Below are 19,135 nucleotides of genomic sequence, written 5' to 3'. Positions count from 1 at the left end.
CTGAGCCCCGCTCCGGTTACAGCCCTCCCCCGCCCCCGCCCTCCGCCGCGGTGTCTCCCTCCCTCCCCGCCACCTCCCCGCCTGTCACTACCACGCCGGAGAGCCACCATGGCGCACGGCGGGCCACGCGTGTCCGCCGCTGCCGCTCCGCGCGGGGCTGCCCGGCTGCCGCCGCCGCCGCTGCTGCTGCTGCTGCTGCTGCTGCCGCCGCTGCTGGGCGCCGCCGCCGCGCCGCGCTGCGCGGAGCCCTGCGGCCGCCCGCGCCCCGTAGCGCTGACCCGCGGGGCGCGCAGCCCGCCGGAGCCGCGGCGCGGCGGCGGGGCGGCGGCGGGGAGCGGCCGCTCCAGGAGAGCATCCTTGGCGGCCGGCCGGGAGCAGGTCTCCCTCATCAGCACCTCCTTCGTGCTCAAAGGGGACGCGTCTCACAACCAGGCGATGGTGCACTGGACGGGCGAGAACAGCAGCGTGAGTGCGAGGGGCGGTGCGGGCGGGGTTTGGGGTCCCTGTCCTTGCCGTTGCTTTGCTCTTCCAACTTGCGGGGAGCATCCTGCGCTCCGCCGGCCTCAGCGCGGCCGGAGCGCGCTGCTCCCGCCTCCCGCCGGCCGGCGCGGGGCGCGGGAGTCCCCGCGGGCAGCGCTCGGGTGCTGCGGACGGGGAGGTGCCGCCGGGAGGCGAAACGCCGCCGTGGTCGGGCCGACCCCGCGTACCCCTCGCCACTTCCCCAGAAGTTTGGAAAGTTTGCGAGCGCGCATCTTGCGGAGGCGCCGGGTGCGCGGTGTGCGCCGCGCTGCGGGGAGGAGGAGGAGGAGGGCGGTTTAGCTCCGGACCGGCGAGTCCGTGTGCGGTCGGCGTGCCCCGTCCGTGTGGATCTGTGCCAGGGTATCCGGGTAAAGGAGACGCACGGACGAACTGCGGTGCGGGGATTATCTCCTCCAGCCCCGCGTGAAGTCCCAGATTAAATTGTCGAGGCTTAATCGATTCACCGCGATTCAGTCATCCCCGTGTAATCTCCCCCGCGCCGCGCTCTGCCTCCTCAAGCGCCGGGGAAAGAAAAACCCGAAACGAACCGAAAATGAAATAAAACGTAGCTCTGGGCTTGAGGTGATGTGAGCAGCAGGAGTGGGAGAGCAGGACGGCCCCGCCGGGCGCCGCAGGAGCGTAGGGACGTCCCGCAAAGGTCCGGAATAGCAGCAGCTCTCCGAGGGGGCTTTTCCAGCCACATCGGTGGATAAAAATCTTGCACCGGGACCAGTGATACTAGATTAGAGCATCAGTGTTCACAACTTTTCACAGTTAAAGCAATGTGTCTTGCTTTTATTGTTTATCTGTTTTAGACAGCAACTCTCACGGTGGCTGCCACTAGTATTTTTTATACTAATTTTCAGTTTCAGCTAGTCTTCACTTCGTCATGTATTGATCCATCAATGGTTGTGTATTCGCACGGGTGGTTTCAGGGATTTGCTGCTTCTAATTTATTCTTCACTGAAACATTATATCATAACAGTGGCCGTCATAGGTAAATATTACATAGCACCTTGCACTGTCTGTGTAACTTCATAGTCAGGAAAAAAACGTTATGAAAGCTTAAGATTAACTTTCTCCTGGAGGATTTTAGTGTTTGTGGAAAACTGAGTGTTTTAACTACAGTTCAGCTAAGCTCTGACTCTGCTTGAACTTTGTGAATTTAGTGTAAAGTTTTCTTAAACTTGGCTCAGTTCATAGTGTGTGTGTTATACTTCTCCTAAGTATGAAAATTATCATCCTTTCTCTAGGACCTGAAGTCCCGGGTCCCTTGCTAGGAAGTCAGCCAGGATGTGGAGCTGCTAAGGCTCCCCTGATGAGGATGCAGTGATTCCCTGGAGCATGCTGAGTGCTTATGTTAATAGTCTTGTATAATCAGGTGTCAGAGTTGAAGTCAGCATCATAAAGCTTGTCACTTTCAAAGGCAGTTTTTGATTTGCTCAGGAAGGAAGTGTAAGATGATGGTCATTTTCTATGAAAAGAAAGTGTTGCAAATCAGCAGCATCAGCTGTTCCGATTCTATTCTTTCTCCATTTCTCTGCTGTTAGACTGCTGCCTTTTTTGTGGACACTGCTTGCAGGCTGTTAGGACAGCTTCCTTGAAGAATTCAGTATTAAAAAGTTGGCATAAGTTCATTTTTTGACACAGAAGGCAAGTAACAGCTTTCATGCAAAGCATTCTGCACTCTAAAATGAATATAGTAGAACCTTGCTAATCCACAGTTATGACTAGCGGTCTCGCCTCGCCTCTCTGCAAAGATTTAATAACAGATGCTGCAGTGAGGGCTTGTATTGCTAAAATGTTATTATTTCTTCACAGTATGCTACAGCTCACTTTCTAGAATACTACCACACAATCTCTTCAAAAGCAAAGATAAATGGCAACTGTCAGAAGAAATTGAAGTGTTACAGTCTTTGCTGCAACTTAGCTCTTTTTTGTTTGCTTTGTTGCTGTTTACTAATTCAGAATTGCAGAATGATACACTCATCATGAACACCTGCAGACTTTCTGTACATTATTTGTATATTCAATAAAATATACTTTTGCAGAGGTTCTTACAAAGTATGAGGCTTACTCTGCCTGCCATCAGGTGATTACTGTCAAGCAAGACTGTATTTGGATGAGTGACCTGTTAATGAAAGACTTTGCTGCCTTAACCCAAGTGAAAGCAGCCAGTCTTTGCACTGGATGTTTTACAGTATGACTGTCAGCATTTTTTCAGCTTCTTTTCTTGTTAGTGAGCTTTGTTTTATTGCATGATTCCAAAAGAAGAGCTCATGTTAAACAAAGGCTTCCAGAGAAATATAATTTGTAAAGACAATTCATGGAGTTTTTTTTCTTTTTTCTTTTTTCTTTTTTCCTTTTTCTTTTTTCTTTTTTCTTTTTTCTTTTTTCTTTTTTCTTTTTTCTTTTTTCTTTTTTCTTTTTTCTTTTTTCTTTTTTCTTTTTTCTTTTTTCTTTTTTCTTTTTTCTTTTTTTTCTTTTTCTTTTTCTTTTTTTTCGTTTTTTTTTTTTTTTTAAGGAGTGAAAGAAACACTTTAAGCTCAAAGGAAACAGGATGGACTCAAGGGGATTGGAGAGAATTTTGCTTCATGTTTGTGTGTTATATTCAAACAACTGAAAATAAGCACCTGATCTCAAACATATTTCAAGTAATCTTGAATGTCTGTTTATTTAAGTAGATATGTATGTATTTATTTATATTACTCTGGGTTGTTTGGAGGTAGGAATGCTAAAATCTAGTGCTTCTCAAACCTGCCACCTTATTCTGTGTTCTTAAATCCATGGCAAGTTTTTCCTTGTCTTGGCAGCACAGCCTTGAGTCTTGAAGCTGTGTTCTGTCCCAGGCGCATTGCAGCCAAGGGGAGGGCTGTCATTCCTACAGTGGAGTTTTGGATCAGTCCCTGAGAACCTCAGGAGGCACTCAGCAATCTGAAAGTGTCACCACACACATTTGGCACCTCATTGGAGGTACTCAGCGCTTTCTAAACCAAGGAGTTAAACTAGTTTCTTTACCCCTTACAGCTGCGGGGCTGAAAATTTGACAGTGATGAGCTCCAGATGACCACAAAGCCTCTTAAACACCTCACCTAGTAAAATAAATGAAGAAGAAATATGCAATAGGATTATTCCTTTGAGCTCCATGGTGAAGAGACAACTATAAAAGCAGAGGGGGCACAGCAGCATCTCTTAGGGATGTTCACCTGCATGAACAGTTCATTGAAAGTGCTGCCATGGAGTACTCATGTGTGGGGATCAAGGGCAAAACCATAAATGTGAGAGGGGCAGAGGTTAGGCTGATGTGCACAGGGAGTTTTTAAAAAATAAATTGCACCATGTTAATCGTCCTGTGCTGCAATAGTAGGAGCATGAGATTTTCAGTTGCATGAGATGTTTTGAAAGGAGCTAGGGAGGCTATAAATTAAATTGATCCTCTCTCTTCCCTCTTTTCTGTACTGTAGAAGTCTGATGTTTACTTATTGTCGTCTTGTAATGCTCTTAGCTTGGTGAGTTAGGGAAATGGTGGCCTTGATGGCAAAGCAGAGGATGTGGTTGCAGGGATTGTAAAGTGGGCTTGAATCACTGGGAGGATCAGGGTACCGTTCCTTGCTTTGTCAAGAGAGAGCTGTACCAGGAGATAGGCAAATTGCTTCCCACTTTGTGTCCTCATTACTTTATTTTGTAGTCTAATAATTATTTACAAATCCTATGAACAAGAAGCATGTTGCCAACCTTTCTTTGCAGTGGGATGTATAGTCAAAACCGTCACTGGTGATGCAGGTCTGCAAAGCCAGTACTTGTCACAGCAAGAATGTATCTGGTTAGTGAATTCCTGCAATTAGTATTTCTGCTCTCTGTCCCCTCTGCCCACAGAAAGCTGTTGTGTGGTCTTACTTTCAAACAAAGGCTCATGCAAGTGGAACTAATTTTCCTGCCAGTCTTAAAATATCATAAACTGAAGACATGGCAGGTGGGTGGTGCAACACACCATTTATTGTGGGAAGGGCAAGTAACTGCCACCCGTGTGACTGATAAATAACACTGAGAACTGGAATATTTACAGGTAGCTTGCTAAAAGAATAGCCCTTAGTGTGTGAAGCTAAATATACATGTGCCTAGATTTACTAAAAATATACAAGCCTTTCTGATTTGGGGGAAAAACAGTCAATTCATGCCAGCTTTTAAAAATCATACTTTTCCTTTGGAGTGTCCTTAGTCATCCCAGGAGCTTTTTTTTTGGTGCTAGATGAACAACTTTGTTTGCAAAACTGTATTCTTTTTGACCCTCCTGAAGAATTCCCATTCTGCATTCATACTGGCCAATTAAAAAAAAAAAAAAAAATCAAAGCCAAAGCAGAAACAGGGGGAGAATGAGACTCGTATTCACAATTGATTTTGATTCAGGGGCTGCTCTTCATGCTGTGTGCAGACTGCTAAAGTGGTGTGAGCAGGACTTTGGCCAGCTACTTCCAAGCCTGCAGTTTCATGATGCCAGTATTTAGTTTTTTTGTTTGTTGTCAAAATATGAAGTCCATGCAGGCACTTATTTGTCCAGTAACTTGATGTCATAATCCCCCCTAAATATATTTGTTATGGAAAATAAATATAAATATACAGATAATTTCTTGAGTCTTAAAAAGCAGCAACTTACCAGAAAGGTTTATTGCATGTCTACCAATATTGCTACACACAAAAACTTGAGCTGATCCAGACTTGTCTATGTTTGATATACAGATCCTTTGTTTAATTTAGAAACTTTCTCTTTTTGATAGTTTCACCATATATGATATGGTGAAAGAATATCTTGATCACTACATGTATTCTTCTGGCAGATATTTTATTTACTTGGCTTTCTATTTTGTTTCATTTGCAATCAATTGTGAGGAAAATTATAAAAAGCATTGACTTCAACATTAGCACTGCCTGTAATGGTAAGTGTAGTTATCTATGCAAACATGGGCTAAAGTCCATTTGTGGTAAGGTTTGGGTGGTGTTTCTGCAGACTACTTTTTATGAAACTAAAGGGAGCATGAGGTCAAAAATCCTGACAGCTCAGACCTTTGATAAATGGCAGATATATTGCAAAGTGAAAAGTAGATTTCCCATAGGGAGGGTTTTTCTTAAAATTCCTTGAGATGATAGTGTGATTGTAAAAACAAACAGAAACCAAACCCAATAATCATATTTGAATAGCACAGCAGAATCCCACATGGAAAGCAGAATGATTTTAATCTGATTGAAGTAAATGAGGAGTTTAAAATTTCTTTTTCCTTTTTCTTTTTTTAATGGTATAAAGTTTCTGGCTTACTTCAACTATTTGGTTCTACCAGCCACTGTTTTCTGTGTCTTACCAGCCTTGCATCTGGCTGTAAGTCATATTGCTGCCTGCTGAGTTCTACCCACATTTCAGCAGATTCCAACTGCTAAGGGAGAGAGAGACAGCATACACTTCAAAGTGATACATACTTTAATTAATAAATTAATAATTTAGTAATTAGTATATTTCAAACATTCTTCAAAGTCCTCCTCCGTGAACCCTCCACACCTGCAGCCGTACCTGGTTTTACCTGGTTTGCTGGTTTGGCTGGCATTACCTGGCTTGCTTAGGAGCAAGCTATTATAGTAATACTCCTGTGCCAACATTGGGACAAGCTCAGTTTGAATCTAAGAGGGAAATTTAGCAATGCACAGTCTGGAGAGACACCAGATTGAAATCCTCCCTCCCTCTGATACTGCTGATGGATTCCACGTGCATGATAAATGAAACAATCGTAAGGGATGTGTTTAGGCTGGGGATAGCAGTTCACTATCACAGTGGGAACACAATGCTTTCTTCCCAAGTTTGATGGTCTTAGAAATCTACTGATACAGATCTTTGGAGAAAGGATTGAGAACATCCCTTTTGACATCATTAAAATTCAATAGAGTAGTAGATCCTTTTTGGAAGAATGGAAGGGGAAAATGATGAGCTTTTCAAAACACCACTAATTGTTCTGCTAAAGTGGGAAGCTCTGTAACGTATGGACCACTTTATGAATTTAAAACATGAAACTGCCCAGATTACAGAAGTTTTTCTGTCCAAATATAGTATTTTATGGTTGTGTCAGTTAAGACCAAAGTTTGTTCGCATACAGGAGACCAATGTTTGTTCACATCTGCAGTACAATCAAGTGAGATCCCTCTATGTTCTGAAAACTCAACTTAATTTATGCAAAAGCAGAAAGTATAGGTTGAAAGTATTCTGCAGTATATGAGTTCTTGCTGTAGCACAGAATGAAACTTGATAACCTCATACAACATCTTCAGAATTTTTATTCTCAAAGTCTCACATTCCTTACCAAACGTTTCCATCCCCAACCTCATCACAGTAATAATAATATAAAACTCTAACAAATCACCAGTGACAAAACCACTTTTAAAGAAATAATGGGTGGGATCCTTTGCTGTGCTTCACTTCTTTAGGAAAGAGAAAATTCTCCACTGCAAGTGTGGTGAGACACTGGGAAAAGTTGCCTGGAGAAGCTGTGGGTGCCCCATCCCTGGAGCTGTCCAAGGGCTGGCTGGATGGAGCTTTGAGATTCCTGGTCTAGTGGAAGGTTCCCTGCCTATGGCAGGGGGGTTGGAACTAGATGAACCTTATGGTCCTTACAAACCAAACCTTTCTGTGATTCTCTGATTCAGCCATTAGGTCTAAGCTTGGACTTCTGCAGTAGGAAGGAGATGGGGATGGTCTCTGGAGTGATCCCTGGCAATCTTAACAGAGGTGCTTGGGAAAGCTGGGTGTGGAAAGTGCTGGGCTTACGAATCCTGTTGGATGTCATCAGCCCTGGATGAGGCTGTTGTGGATGGAAAGAGGAGAGATGCTGAGGTGCTGCTGTCTTGCAGGGCTGAGAGCCCTTGGCAGGGCTGGTGATGCTCTGCGCAGCCCTGTCACCTCGTCTGCGAGCTCTGAGCAAGAGCTGAGGTACAGCTGATGCCTGGGGGAGATTTAAGGCTTGGCCAGAGACAGAGCATGAGGTTCCAAATGATCCAAATTCAAGCTGTTGGATTAAATTGAAGCTGAATAGTGGTGCCAAAGAACTTTTGCCAGTTACCTCACCAGTATCTTCTGAAATACCACTTGCCTTACATAGGTGATTTTGCAGTTTCCTACCTGCGAGGTGAGAACAATAGTACTTCTCTAGGGGTGGCCTTTGCCTAAAAGTTAGCTTTGCACTTTGATATTAAAGTAGTGGTTATCACCATAACACCTGAAAGAGGCAGGACTACAGAAAATCACATCTGTGATTTCTTTATTCCTTTGACAGTACAGCCCAGGATTTAGAGGAGAGAAGACTCTCACAGGTCATGCAAACTTGTGGGCTTGTTCTGATGTTTGTTTTGATCTTTTTATGTGTAGTCCAGTTTAATTTAAATGCCTAGACTCTGGCACTTCAAGATCATTGAACAGTCTGAAGATTATGTGACTAAAAACAGTATCAGTGAAACTTAACCTGTAGTTAATATATTTTTTCTGCCTTTGTTTAGCTGTTTATTGAAACATAGTTGTTTCTTTCTCAGTGCTTGTACTTTTTCTGCTCTTGTAGACTAATAATTATATCTCTGAATAGCATTTATTTTGACTTTTATAGTTTTCTTTTATAGCTCACTTTTGCTAGCTCTTTAATTGTACCATCTGGATAGGACAGTACCTAAATATAATAGTACCTGTCTGTTGTGTATCTGACAGGCACATTTTTAGAAATGTACTTGCACACAAAAATTATTGGTAATTTCTGGCATTCTTCTAATTGCTCTCATGATTATCTGTTTTCCTAAAATCACAGAACAGTAAATATTTTTAAAGGGAAGTAATAAAAGAAAGACTTAATTTGGTCATTAGCAAAAAAGAGCTGTTTTTTTGTGGTTTCTGTGCAGTAAGATTATTAAAAGTTTGTTCTAGTAGATGAAGTAGATGTATGTAATTTTTTTCCCCCCATTCACTTTATGAGCTTTGTTTCTTTGTCACTGGAGGCACAGTAAAGCTGCATGAGTGTTGCAGCAGTGTGTTTGGGAGCAGCAGCCCCTGTGACGTGTCCTTACTCCTGTGGAGCAGTAGGCCCATGTTTAGTGGCCAATGTGTTGAGTTTTAGCAGATGGCAAGCTCCACTCCGTGAAAACAGTTCTTTTTATCAGTAACAGTAGCTGTCTCTGCTCTGGCCCCTGGACTGAAAGTGCCCAGGGAAAGAGCCGTCCTCCCCCTGCATGTGGGGTTCTGCTCTGAGTTGGTAGCATTTAAGTGCTGTGTAATACTGATAAATAATGAGGATGATGATTGAGAATCGAGCTGTTCCACCTGGAAATTTTACCAGTGCACAGCTTGGCCTCCCTAACTGAGCTATGGTGGAGAAATCTGCTTTTCTCAGGTGGTGAGGAAGAGCCTGTTTACCATTAATGCATTCACATGCTTCCCTCCACCAGCAATTGTCACCGCAAGCCAGATGCCCAAGGGGATGGAGCCGGAGAGAGAGGAGTGTGTTGGAATCACTCTTTGAGCTCTCAGCACTGTTTCACAGTGGAAAATGTGACTCAAGAAATAGTTTCTTCATTGAAAATACAACTGTATCGGGGTAGTAGGTTGCCATAAAATCCTCAAGGGGTACAATAAGATATTTCTCCTGTGTTTGCTAGCAGAAAGATACCTTGTAACATGGTCTTTTCAGAGGATTGGAACTGTTTGTGAAGTCTAACACATCTAAATCTGCAGCAGCACTCGTTAAATCTTGCCATTTACAGAGAGCAGAATAGACTTCTCTCAGCTCTTGTTTTATGTTCCCAGCAATTGTTTTGGTGTTCAGCCTAAGGAGGCACCAGTGTTAACATAGGCAGAGGTAAGAGTATAACCCCGAGGGAACTCGTGAGTTCCTTTAGTATGGGCAGCTCTATTTTATGCATGGCTTTAAGGGCTCCACGGATGAGATACAAAAACAGAGATAAACCAAACAAAAGCAGCATGTGCCAGGAACAGGTGGATTACTTTCTCTGTGCAGAGATCCTAGCTTCTCCACCACCAGTCAATGGGATTCCAAATGGATGTTGTGCACATATGCAGTGCTCCAACAATCAGCCTGGTGCAGAGCTCATGAGCTGAATTCTGGGGAGATTTGTGGCTGCAAATGCCTGGAGATTCCCACCCACCTGGCTGGTGATGCTGGAGCAATTGGATGTCATAGAAAGACTAATGCTCTTGTGCCCACCTCACCTCAACCTGCAGTGATTTTCCCAGTAGAAAAGGAAGACAAAATCAGATTATTAGGATCTGCTATACATTTGTGTGTTTGTACTTACAGGCTCTGACGATTCATTACTAAAGAAACCCCAGTATCCTCCTCCATGGCAGGTTGGTATCAGTAAACTTCTGTCTCTTGAGTTCCCAGCTGCTTTTGGGAAGAATCCCTCTGTGCTCTTTCTGAGCACTTTGTGGGGCTCTGTTGAGAGTAGTAAGGGTTCAGGTGATATGTGGCTGCCATACACTGCTCTGCACATGTGCTAAGTGAACTTCATTCTTTCTGGCCTCTGTGATTTTAGTCTTGTAACGTGCACTAGTTTAATTGCAGTGCATAGGGCTTTGGAATCTTTAGCATTGTAGTATTTCATGAGGTTAGAGCATAGAAAAAGCTTTCTTCTCCCAAGCACAGACGCCTGCTCATAGGCGGCAGGACCATCAAAGTTGCAGCTTTTGATGTACAAGGCCATTTCATATTTTGTTATTTGTTTGGCTTTTAATCAGTGGTTTCCTGAGTTTCCCTGCCTGTTACCCAACCACAAAATGGCAAGTATGTGGAAAGGTCTCAGCTGCCTTGAGAGCAGTCTCAAAACATGTTCTTTGCCCTGAGTGAGAAGTACAAGCTGAACAGAAACTATGCAAAGCATTTATGCTGGGAGTAGGGTGGCTTCAGAGGGAGAGCTGTGTCCTGAGCACCAGTGACAGATTACAGAGGACAGTGAACTCTCTGGTTGGTGCTTAGGGTGGAAAATTGGGAAGCTGTTACTGTTAGTGGCTCTGAGCTTTTCTTTCTCCCTGGATGAGAGAGGCCAATACTGTCAGAGTCAGCTGAGATCTCTTTGTAGTTTCCCAGCCTGATAGGGAAAACAAATATGAAAGAATCCAGAGTTTCTTCTTTGCTCTCTTGTATGTGACATCCACCAGGATGCTGCTGAGCACATGCAGGAGGGAAGAGTATGTGTGGATGGAGCAAAAGCGTCCATATTTTTGGAGCAAGCAGCCCACTATCAATGTACTCATTTTCTCTTGGGATACTGTTATTTAACACTGCTAAAACCACTGTAAGGAAGAGAAGCAAAAAGATGTGTTGCATGTCAGCTGAACCGCATTTTTGTAGCTCTGTGAAACCCACTTCCTGATTCAGTGATTAATTTGTTGGTTCCTGTCAGCTTCTGTGAAGTAAGGTGCAGAAGGAACAGATTCCCTGCATATAGGCTGAATCAGGCACTTTTGCTTAAAAATTGTAGGATGTAGCTCAGTGAACAGGTTTTCAGTTCATAATGAAATGCTTATGTTCATCTTCCTGCAGCATCTCTCAAGGGCTACTGGGCAGAGCACTGAGGGCCACTAACAAAATCTTCTTTTCCTTCCTTCCTTCTTTTCTTCCTCCTCTTCCAACTGCTTTTAACCAGATTTTTTTTTTTCATAAAGTGGGCTTCATTTAGAAGGCTTTGAATGTTTTAATAATCTCATTGCTCCTGCTACGAGAGAATTTTTAAAATTTATTATATAAACACTTTGTACCCTGTGTTCCATTTCTTGATTTAAAAACCCTTGGGAGGGAGATGACTGATATCAGAGTACTATCTATAATCCATGTGAGGACTGGTTTGTTAGCTGGTAAATTATCAATATAAAATATTTTTGTGGTTTAGTTAACTGCAGAAAAGCACATCTTAAACTGACATGAACTGCTACAGCATAGGAATTGAATGAAAGACAAGTTTTTTCATCAGTGTGTGGACTTTAGTTTAGTAAACTTTGGTTTAGTTTGATCAGTCTGCAAGCACACAGGAATGTTCAGGGTGCTTTTGGTGTTTCTGAGGCAGGAGAGGCTTTATGAACACTGGAGCTGCATGAAAAAAGTGCCTCCACTTCTTGTTTGATCCAATGTCCATCTATTGTGAGGGATTACATCTTGGCTCTAATGTTCGTGGTTGTGAGAGTCTGTTCCTGAAGATGGGAATGTAAAGCTACAGAGGGATGTAATTTTTATCTTGTTTGCAGAAACTGCCAGCAAGTCTGGTATTGCCTTGCTGTGCTTTGTGAAGTACATCAAGGCTTCCCTGAGGGAGCAGAACTCAGCCCAGTGTGATGTTTCACAGGGGTCGGTAGCTTAGAAGTTGAGCCCATTGAGATGACAGCACTGAAATTCACATTTAGGCATAGACTCTGTGCCAGGGAATAATATAAAGATAGTCTTTGATCCACAGACTATTGTATGAGGATGGTTTGTACAAAATAGACAAGCTTTTTATTTTTTTAGCCACTAGATAGACTTGTATTTATTAAGTGAACCTGATTGTCACAGTCACTATCAGTCAGTCACAAACTTTGCTCCCCTTTAGGCAAGTTCTGCAGAGATCCTTTGTTTCTGTTACTTTCCTGTCTGCTTTTTTTCTGTATGTCTCATTCCTCCTTCCTTCTTCCTTTGTCTCTCTGTGTCTCCTTTGTTATTCTCCCTTCATTTCCTTCTCAGTATTAAATCACCTTTCTCACCCCTGAGGGCTTGAATAGCATCACTTTTCCCATTCCATCTGAAAAAAAGACCTTAAAAGACACTGTTAGTTATGACACTGACATGTCACCAGTTTGGGAGTTGCCATTCCAGTGGAAATAGGTGTTCACTTTTGGTCACACGTTGTGTGTAGAATTGGACAGACTGCATGGCATTGCTTAAGGAAATCTTGTGTTCATGGCAGCATCATAGCTCTGGTGCATAGCAATAGCAGATGTTTTTAAAAAACAATTGTCCCCAAAAACACATCATCTTGGTTAAAACTAGCCCAGGAGCAGTATATTTCACCTAATGCCTCAAATTGAAAGCTGTGAGGAGATCCCTTAAACTTGCCTAGGGTTACTTTTGATGGGGACATACTATGAAATACACTGCTTCTCTGTTAAGCTTCCAGATGAGTTTAAATAGTCAATATTAGAAATGAAATGCTCAAAATTCCATTTCCAGTTCTGTGATCTGCACATGCCGTCTAATAAGAATTTGAAATTACTTGGTTGCTCATCCAGGTGTAATTGAAAAATAATCATAATCTATTCAGTGTTAGATTTAATATATAAAAGAGCTACTGTGAGCAAAACACACCTTCTGAAATGTCCATTACTGTGGATTTTATTGTCTGGATTAAGTTAAGGTGTTAGTGCAGGTCATTCTCATACTTGGGTGATGTCATTCCGGGGTGGGACTTTGCCAAGTATGCCTCATTATTACTTTTTCCAGCTGATAGGCAATGAATTCTTTTTCCTTTAAATGAAATTAAATATTTACAAGCTGTTACTTATTGCAGGAATTTAAATGAATGAAGCTTCTTTTGAAAACAAACACAATCTGAGGAAAGCAGAGACAGCAAATGAGTTTGAAGCTGTCACAGGAGGCAACTTTGAATCTCATATATCCAAGCTGTCGCTTTATCAGAGCCCTGAAAACATGGGAGTCAAAAGCAGAAACATGCAAGGTCTTGGTTTCTGGCACAGCATATTTCTCTGATGCAAGTGCACTTGCTGTGCAGTCACTGAGGTTCATGGACTGAAAGAAGATGAACAGATTTAGAGTGCTTTTATCTAACATGAAATTGATACTGTCTTATGGGAATGACTTCTGAGAAGAACATGAGAATGTCTTACTAGGCTAGACCTGTGGATATTTAGGGAAGAGCATCAGACTCAGATGAAAGTTTTGTGATCCTTCACCAGACAGCTTTTCTGGCCAACAGCAATTTGTGGCTCAGGGGTAACTTTAAAAAGCTTCTCAGGTGCAAGAAGCACCTTGTTTGTAAATATGAAATGCGAGGGAGGATGAGCTTATGTACTTGCTAGTACTGGATTTCTATTATCGTTTCCATAATGCTAAATGAATTCAAATTTTGGGGTATGTTCTCTAAGTGATTTAGGTTTTGTGGATTTGTCTCTATATTTTAGAATTTTAAAACCATTTATTGATTCTATATTAATTTAAATAGTATTTAAATTCATAAAAAAATATATAAAGTAACAAGTAGATCTAGCAACACAATTTAAAAATTACGGGTTTTTTTCTATTGTAAGAGTACTTTAAAGAGTGTTATTTCTCTCGAGTGAATGTTGTTTCTGGAAAGAAAGATGGCAAAAGCAGATTTAGATATCTTTTTGTTTCTATGGAGTTTATTAAAGCATCTTTTTAGATGTGTGGATGATGGTGCTGTCATGTGCAAAAAGTACAAAATATTCCAATGTTTTCCTTGGCTATTTGAAGTTGAATTAATGTTCATTAAATGGACAACCTCATCTAAGCCAGGATTAATTTTAAATTCAAGCCATTATTCTTTTGGCACATAACCAATACTGTGTATGTTCTTATCAACAAGTGAGTTTCATTTTTAATTTATGGAAGTTTATCTGAGAGTATTCAAGTGTCTCACCCTTTCCATGTATGAAAATGTGCCTTTGATGTCTCAGCATTTGACTTTAAAACAGCTGATCTTCTGGTGTGCTGCATAATAAAGTTGTTTTGATATATACAAGTAATTCTGCTTGTTTGTTCCAAGGTTGCATGGCATAGTTAAGCTAGGTTTTTGTTCAGTAAAATTTGGTGATTCCTTTGAAATGGAAATCAGTCTTTTTCTCTTAAGTTGCTTAAAAGGTTTATTAAACAGGCATGATCAAGTTTCTTAGATTTTAAGAAGCAGTGAAGGTGAATTTTGAAAATCTTGCTCATTCTTATTTACAAATAGTTCATGATTTTTAAATAGAGATTTCCAGTGCTCTCTTTCCATTTAAAATAATGTTTTGAAGGGCATCAGTAAAAACATTCAATCATAGTGCTCTGTCTATAGATTCCCTGGGAACCCAGGCTGTGATTTTGTTTCTCAGTTAGAATGAAGCAGCACCATTTCATTGACTTGAGTTTCATCCATTATGGAAGGATCCTTGGCTTTAATTTGTCTCACAGGGAATGGAATGTGAACGGTAATGGAAAGAAAGAGGTGCAAGAGCCTACAAAATGGAGAAGAGTAAACAGAAAGAAGTAATAAACCAAGAATTATATTTTAGTTGTTGAATTCCACACTGTTCTTTATTACTGTTCTTCCTCTTCATTTTATTTTCTCTAAAATTCTATATCATTGCATTTATCTAGAAGAAACAAACCTCTTAGCATGAGCTGGAGGTTGTTGTTTTTTGCCTTTCTTAGTCTTCTTTCTCTTAGTCTTTTACCTTCCTTTCTACAGATTGGCTAATTTAATCTTTCTAGCCGCTTTGTGTTCAGCATGGCTAGGGTCAGCATGTTACATATGGAAGACACATCAGCTGAAGGAAACTAATATCCCAGTCACCTTACTACCAGTGCAGAGAGAGGGAAACCAGCTGGCACGAGTGAATTGATTTCTGCATCAATCTCCTTGCACAGGCAATCAGTTCAGCAGAGAGAAACCAGACCCGAGTCCTCATCACTTCCCTGGAGCAGAGGGCTCCCTGTGGTGGAGTTTGATGTCCTGAGCTCACTGCTGCACTCACTGAGCTGTGAGAGCAGGGGCTCTCCATGGTGTCACTGAGCCCAGAGCCTGGGAGAGGCCACGGCAGCTTCAGTGTGTTCTGGGTCAGATCCTTGGGCTAATGCTGCAACCATACCAGTCACTGTCAGTTCACAGGTATTCAAACCCCCAAAGCATTAGGTGGCTCTCATCTCTCTTTTCTAACAGCATGAGGCTCATCCTGACAACAAAGCAGCACCAATTCTACCTAGGATTTTTTGTCGTTTCTGAATCACGTGCTAATAATTCTGAGGAATGACAAACAGGTAGGCATCATTACTATATCTACATGGGGAAAAAACATGGTTTTCTTCCTTCATTTTTTTTTGGTGAAGGAATAGTGGTGCAGCAAACCAAGTCTGTTCAGTACTAAAAATTTTCAGGGCATTATACTGTGTAACTTTGGTAATTGCTTAAATAGTCAAGTTAAAGAGAAAATAATTAGAAGGCTAATTTGGACTCATCCTTCCCTATTACCACTTAAAGATGTTGACTGTAGAGTTCTGTTACTGCTTCATTTAGCTTGACTATTGCAATGAACTAAGTCCTTGCATGTTCATAGGTGAGGTAGGGGGTTGGTGTCACAGGATCAGAGCATGTGGCACCTGTGACATTCCTGGTACCATAGAATTTGGAGCAAAAAGGCTGACATTGGCTTACACAAGGGAACAGACTTGCTCTGCTTTAGTCCCAAAGGTGTCATTAATTGTATTTGATCAAATATTTGTCCATGGTATCAGAGAGGTTAACAAAAGGTTGTCATAGGGCTGTGTTTGTCACAAATAGTGACAATGGGGTAGTATAATGTCAGCATGTCACGGTGCAAATGTCATCATTTTGTGATGTGAAAAATTGTCCCCAAGGACAGACTTTTTAAGGGATCCTAACAGATGTTGGAAAAATGAGTAAATTTAGATTGATTTTAGTTGTGTCATATTCAGGAACAATCAGAAGTTTAGAAAGCAAAGCTTGCAGCAATTTGTATCACTTTTCATTCTTGAAGGGTCTTTGCTAATGTCACAAACTTTAGTCATTATATACGTGATGCTTTCTTAGGAGGCAAATTTGTTGATGCACCATGCTTCAAGGCAGCTCCAGAGATGACAGTTTTTCAGTAATAAATGTGTTTAATTGGATTGTTCTCCATTTGTAGCTGTAGACTGGATTTTCCTATTTTAACCACAAAATAGTAGGAGAATTTGGACAGTTTCCAATTTGTTAAAATTTAAGTGCAGTAGGAAGTAAGAAAATTTTGTTTGTATTTGTTCTGTCCTTCATTCAAACCTTGTTAGAGGCAGTTATGAAGCATACTAAGCAGTGCTGCCCATACTTTATCTACAAGGCAAATTCAGCTGGGATGGCTGTGCTGTGTTAACACAACAAAACCCAACCACACTTACATTTGGAGTTGCAATTTATTCCTGGGCCACTCCTGTGTATGCTGGACACATACTGTGAGAAACTGGAGGAGACGATGTTCAGTAGTTTCCAGAAGACATTTTAAATAAAATTAACACAAGCAGCTTGCACTGAAATCAGTGTCTTTGAGAATGCTGATTGTGTTTCTTAAAGATGAAGGAGATATTCTGGTGAGAATGGAAGGCTGCAGCTTTTTCTGTGGAAATAGGCGGTTCCCTGTTCTGTAGAAATAGACTAGGTGGAAATTTTGTTTGTCCAAGCACAAAATAATTGAATCGTACATTCGCTATTTAGGTGAGGTGTTTCTGGATTTAGTTATGAAATGTAGTCTTAGACAGGCCTAGTCATTCTGCAGGGTGGTGGCAGCATGCAAAGCTGATTCCCTCAAACGTGAGTCAGAAAAGCAACATGTGACAGCACTGGCAGGCGGTGTCCTGGCCCCTCTTCCTGAAGAGTTTGGGCTCATTCTGAACTGGACTTCAGATGAGACATCTTGTATGAAACTACCTTCCCATACATCCTGGTTCCAGCCAGGACAGGGTTAGTTTGTTTTGCAGTATTCAAGAAGGACACAGTGGTTATTCTGTATCACCTCTCGTCATTGCTGGGGGGGAGGGAAAGGGAATCTCTTCTGGGGAGAAGGGATTTCTTCTGGTCAAGAAAACATGGTGGAAGGATCCATCTGATATTGTCTATTATTGAGAGTTTTTCTTGGGGAATAATTTATTTTCCTATATTTTTTTATTAATATTGTTGCTGTTGTTGTTCATTTTCTATTTTTTTTTTCTCATTGCTATTTCCAGCAAATTGTTTTTACCTCAACCCATGCCTCCAATTGGAGAGGGGAGGGTAGAGGCATGTGGTTTTAGAGGGAGTACTAAATTGGAGAATACCATTCCTAAATACCATTCCTAAACCACAACAGCCTTATTTGGCAACAAAAAGGACAGTGGTTTCACCCCAGCTGTCAACCAACCCCCAGGCAGCACTCACTCACTCACTCACTCACTCACTCACTCATTCACTCACTCACTCACTCACTCACTCACTCACCAGTGGGACTGGGGAGAGAATTGGAAGAGTAAAAGCTTGAAAACTCGTGGGTTGTGATAAAGACAGCTTGATAGACAAAGCAAGAGCCAGACACAAAGAAAAACAAAAAAAAATAATACCCTGCTTCCCATGTGCAGACAGGTGTTAAACCACCTCCAGGACTGCAGGACCTATCATGGTAACAGTGACTAGTGAAGACAAATGCCAGCACTCCAAATATCCCACCCCTTTCTCCTTCTTCACCTCACTTTATACACTGAGCATGATGTCACACGATCTCGATTATCCCATTTGTCAGTTTGGGTCAGCTGTCCTGGCTCTGTTTCCTCCCTGCCTCCCATTCACCTCAAATTCCCTGCCAGAGTGGAGTGTGAAAAAGCAGAAAAGGCCTTGGCTCTGTGTAAGCTCTGCTCAGCAATAACAAAAACATCTCTATGTTATCAACCTCATGTTCAGCACAAATCCAAAACACAGCCCCATAGCAGCCACTGTGAAGAAAATTACCCCAGCCAAAACCAGCACACACTAGATGTGAAAGATCTGTTGAAATTTGTGCTTTCCAAGTCTGTATGTTCTCAATTTTCTTTTCACACAGAAACACGTTTTGTGTTAAATACTTTCTGTGCCTATATAATTTCTAGATTCAAGTTCAAGCTGCTGTTCATTGAAAACACAGATTGATATAAGTAAAACATAGTATATTCTCTAAGTGAGGCTAGTCCTTGGACAGCTCCTCCCCAGGAGCTGGGGAAGCCTGTCCACTCATGTTGGCTTTAGCTGTGGCAGTACTGTCAAGAGAACTGTGCTCCTATGAACTTTTCCTGCTGTACTTGGCCAATACTGAGCTAATTCTCTGTGATTACACCCAGCTGTAAGTTCCTGTTGAGGAAGAGAAATTGAATAAAGAAAAAACATAGTGTTTGATGGATATGAACACTGTTGAACAAACTTTAAACAGCTTTCTAATCAAGATATTTGGACATTGGGCTCTTCTTTCCAACTATTTGTCCACAGCTGATGCACAGCCAATCTTTCTCCTCAGCAAGTTCCTAAAGTAGGAAGTTTTTGCTCAGATTGCTAACTGTAAGTCTCTGTTTCCATAATTTCTGTCTCAAAACCAGACTTGAGGTGAGTTGTGATTTCTCTACAGAGGACTGCCTGGTTGCACCTTGATGTGTTCCTGCAGAAATGGCAAACAAGGTGGGTCCAGTTGTTTTTGAATATCTGGGGCTTCAGGAGAACCACTTTTGGTTTGCAGGGCTGCCAGAGGCTTTCTGTTCCACCTTGAGCAGGTATCTCTCAAGAATCTTTCTATATATAAATGTCAAATATGGAAGTCTTGTTCCACCTCTTT

General features: G+C 41.8%; 1 protein-coding gene across 2 annotated transcripts in view; it reads left to right on the top strand.

The window, feature by feature from the left end:
- Nucleotides 1–285: 285 nt before the first annotated feature.
- Nucleotides 286–19,135, top strand: part of SORCS2 (sortilin related VPS10 domain containing receptor 2) — a 531,576-nt gene continuing 512,726 nt past the window's right edge. For both annotated transcript variants that reach the window (XM_063401574.1, XM_063401573.1), the window contains exon 1: nucleotides 286–465. In XM_063401574.1, coding sequence (XP_063257644.1) covers nucleotides 436–465 — 30 coding nt within the window. In that variant the 5' untranslated portion in view covers nucleotides 286–435. The remainder of the gene's footprint in view (nucleotides 466–19,135) is intronic.

Source organism: Prinia subflava, chromosome 7 (assembly GCF_021018805.1).
Source record: "Prinia subflava isolate CZ2003 ecotype Zambia chromosome 7, Cam_Psub_1.2, whole genome shotgun sequence".
Classification (NCBI taxonomy): Eukaryota; Metazoa; Chordata; class Aves; order Passeriformes; family Cisticolidae; genus Prinia; species Prinia subflava.
The sequence above is the reverse complement of the archived record's forward strand: the minus strand, read 5'-3'. Positions and strand labels throughout refer to the sequence as shown.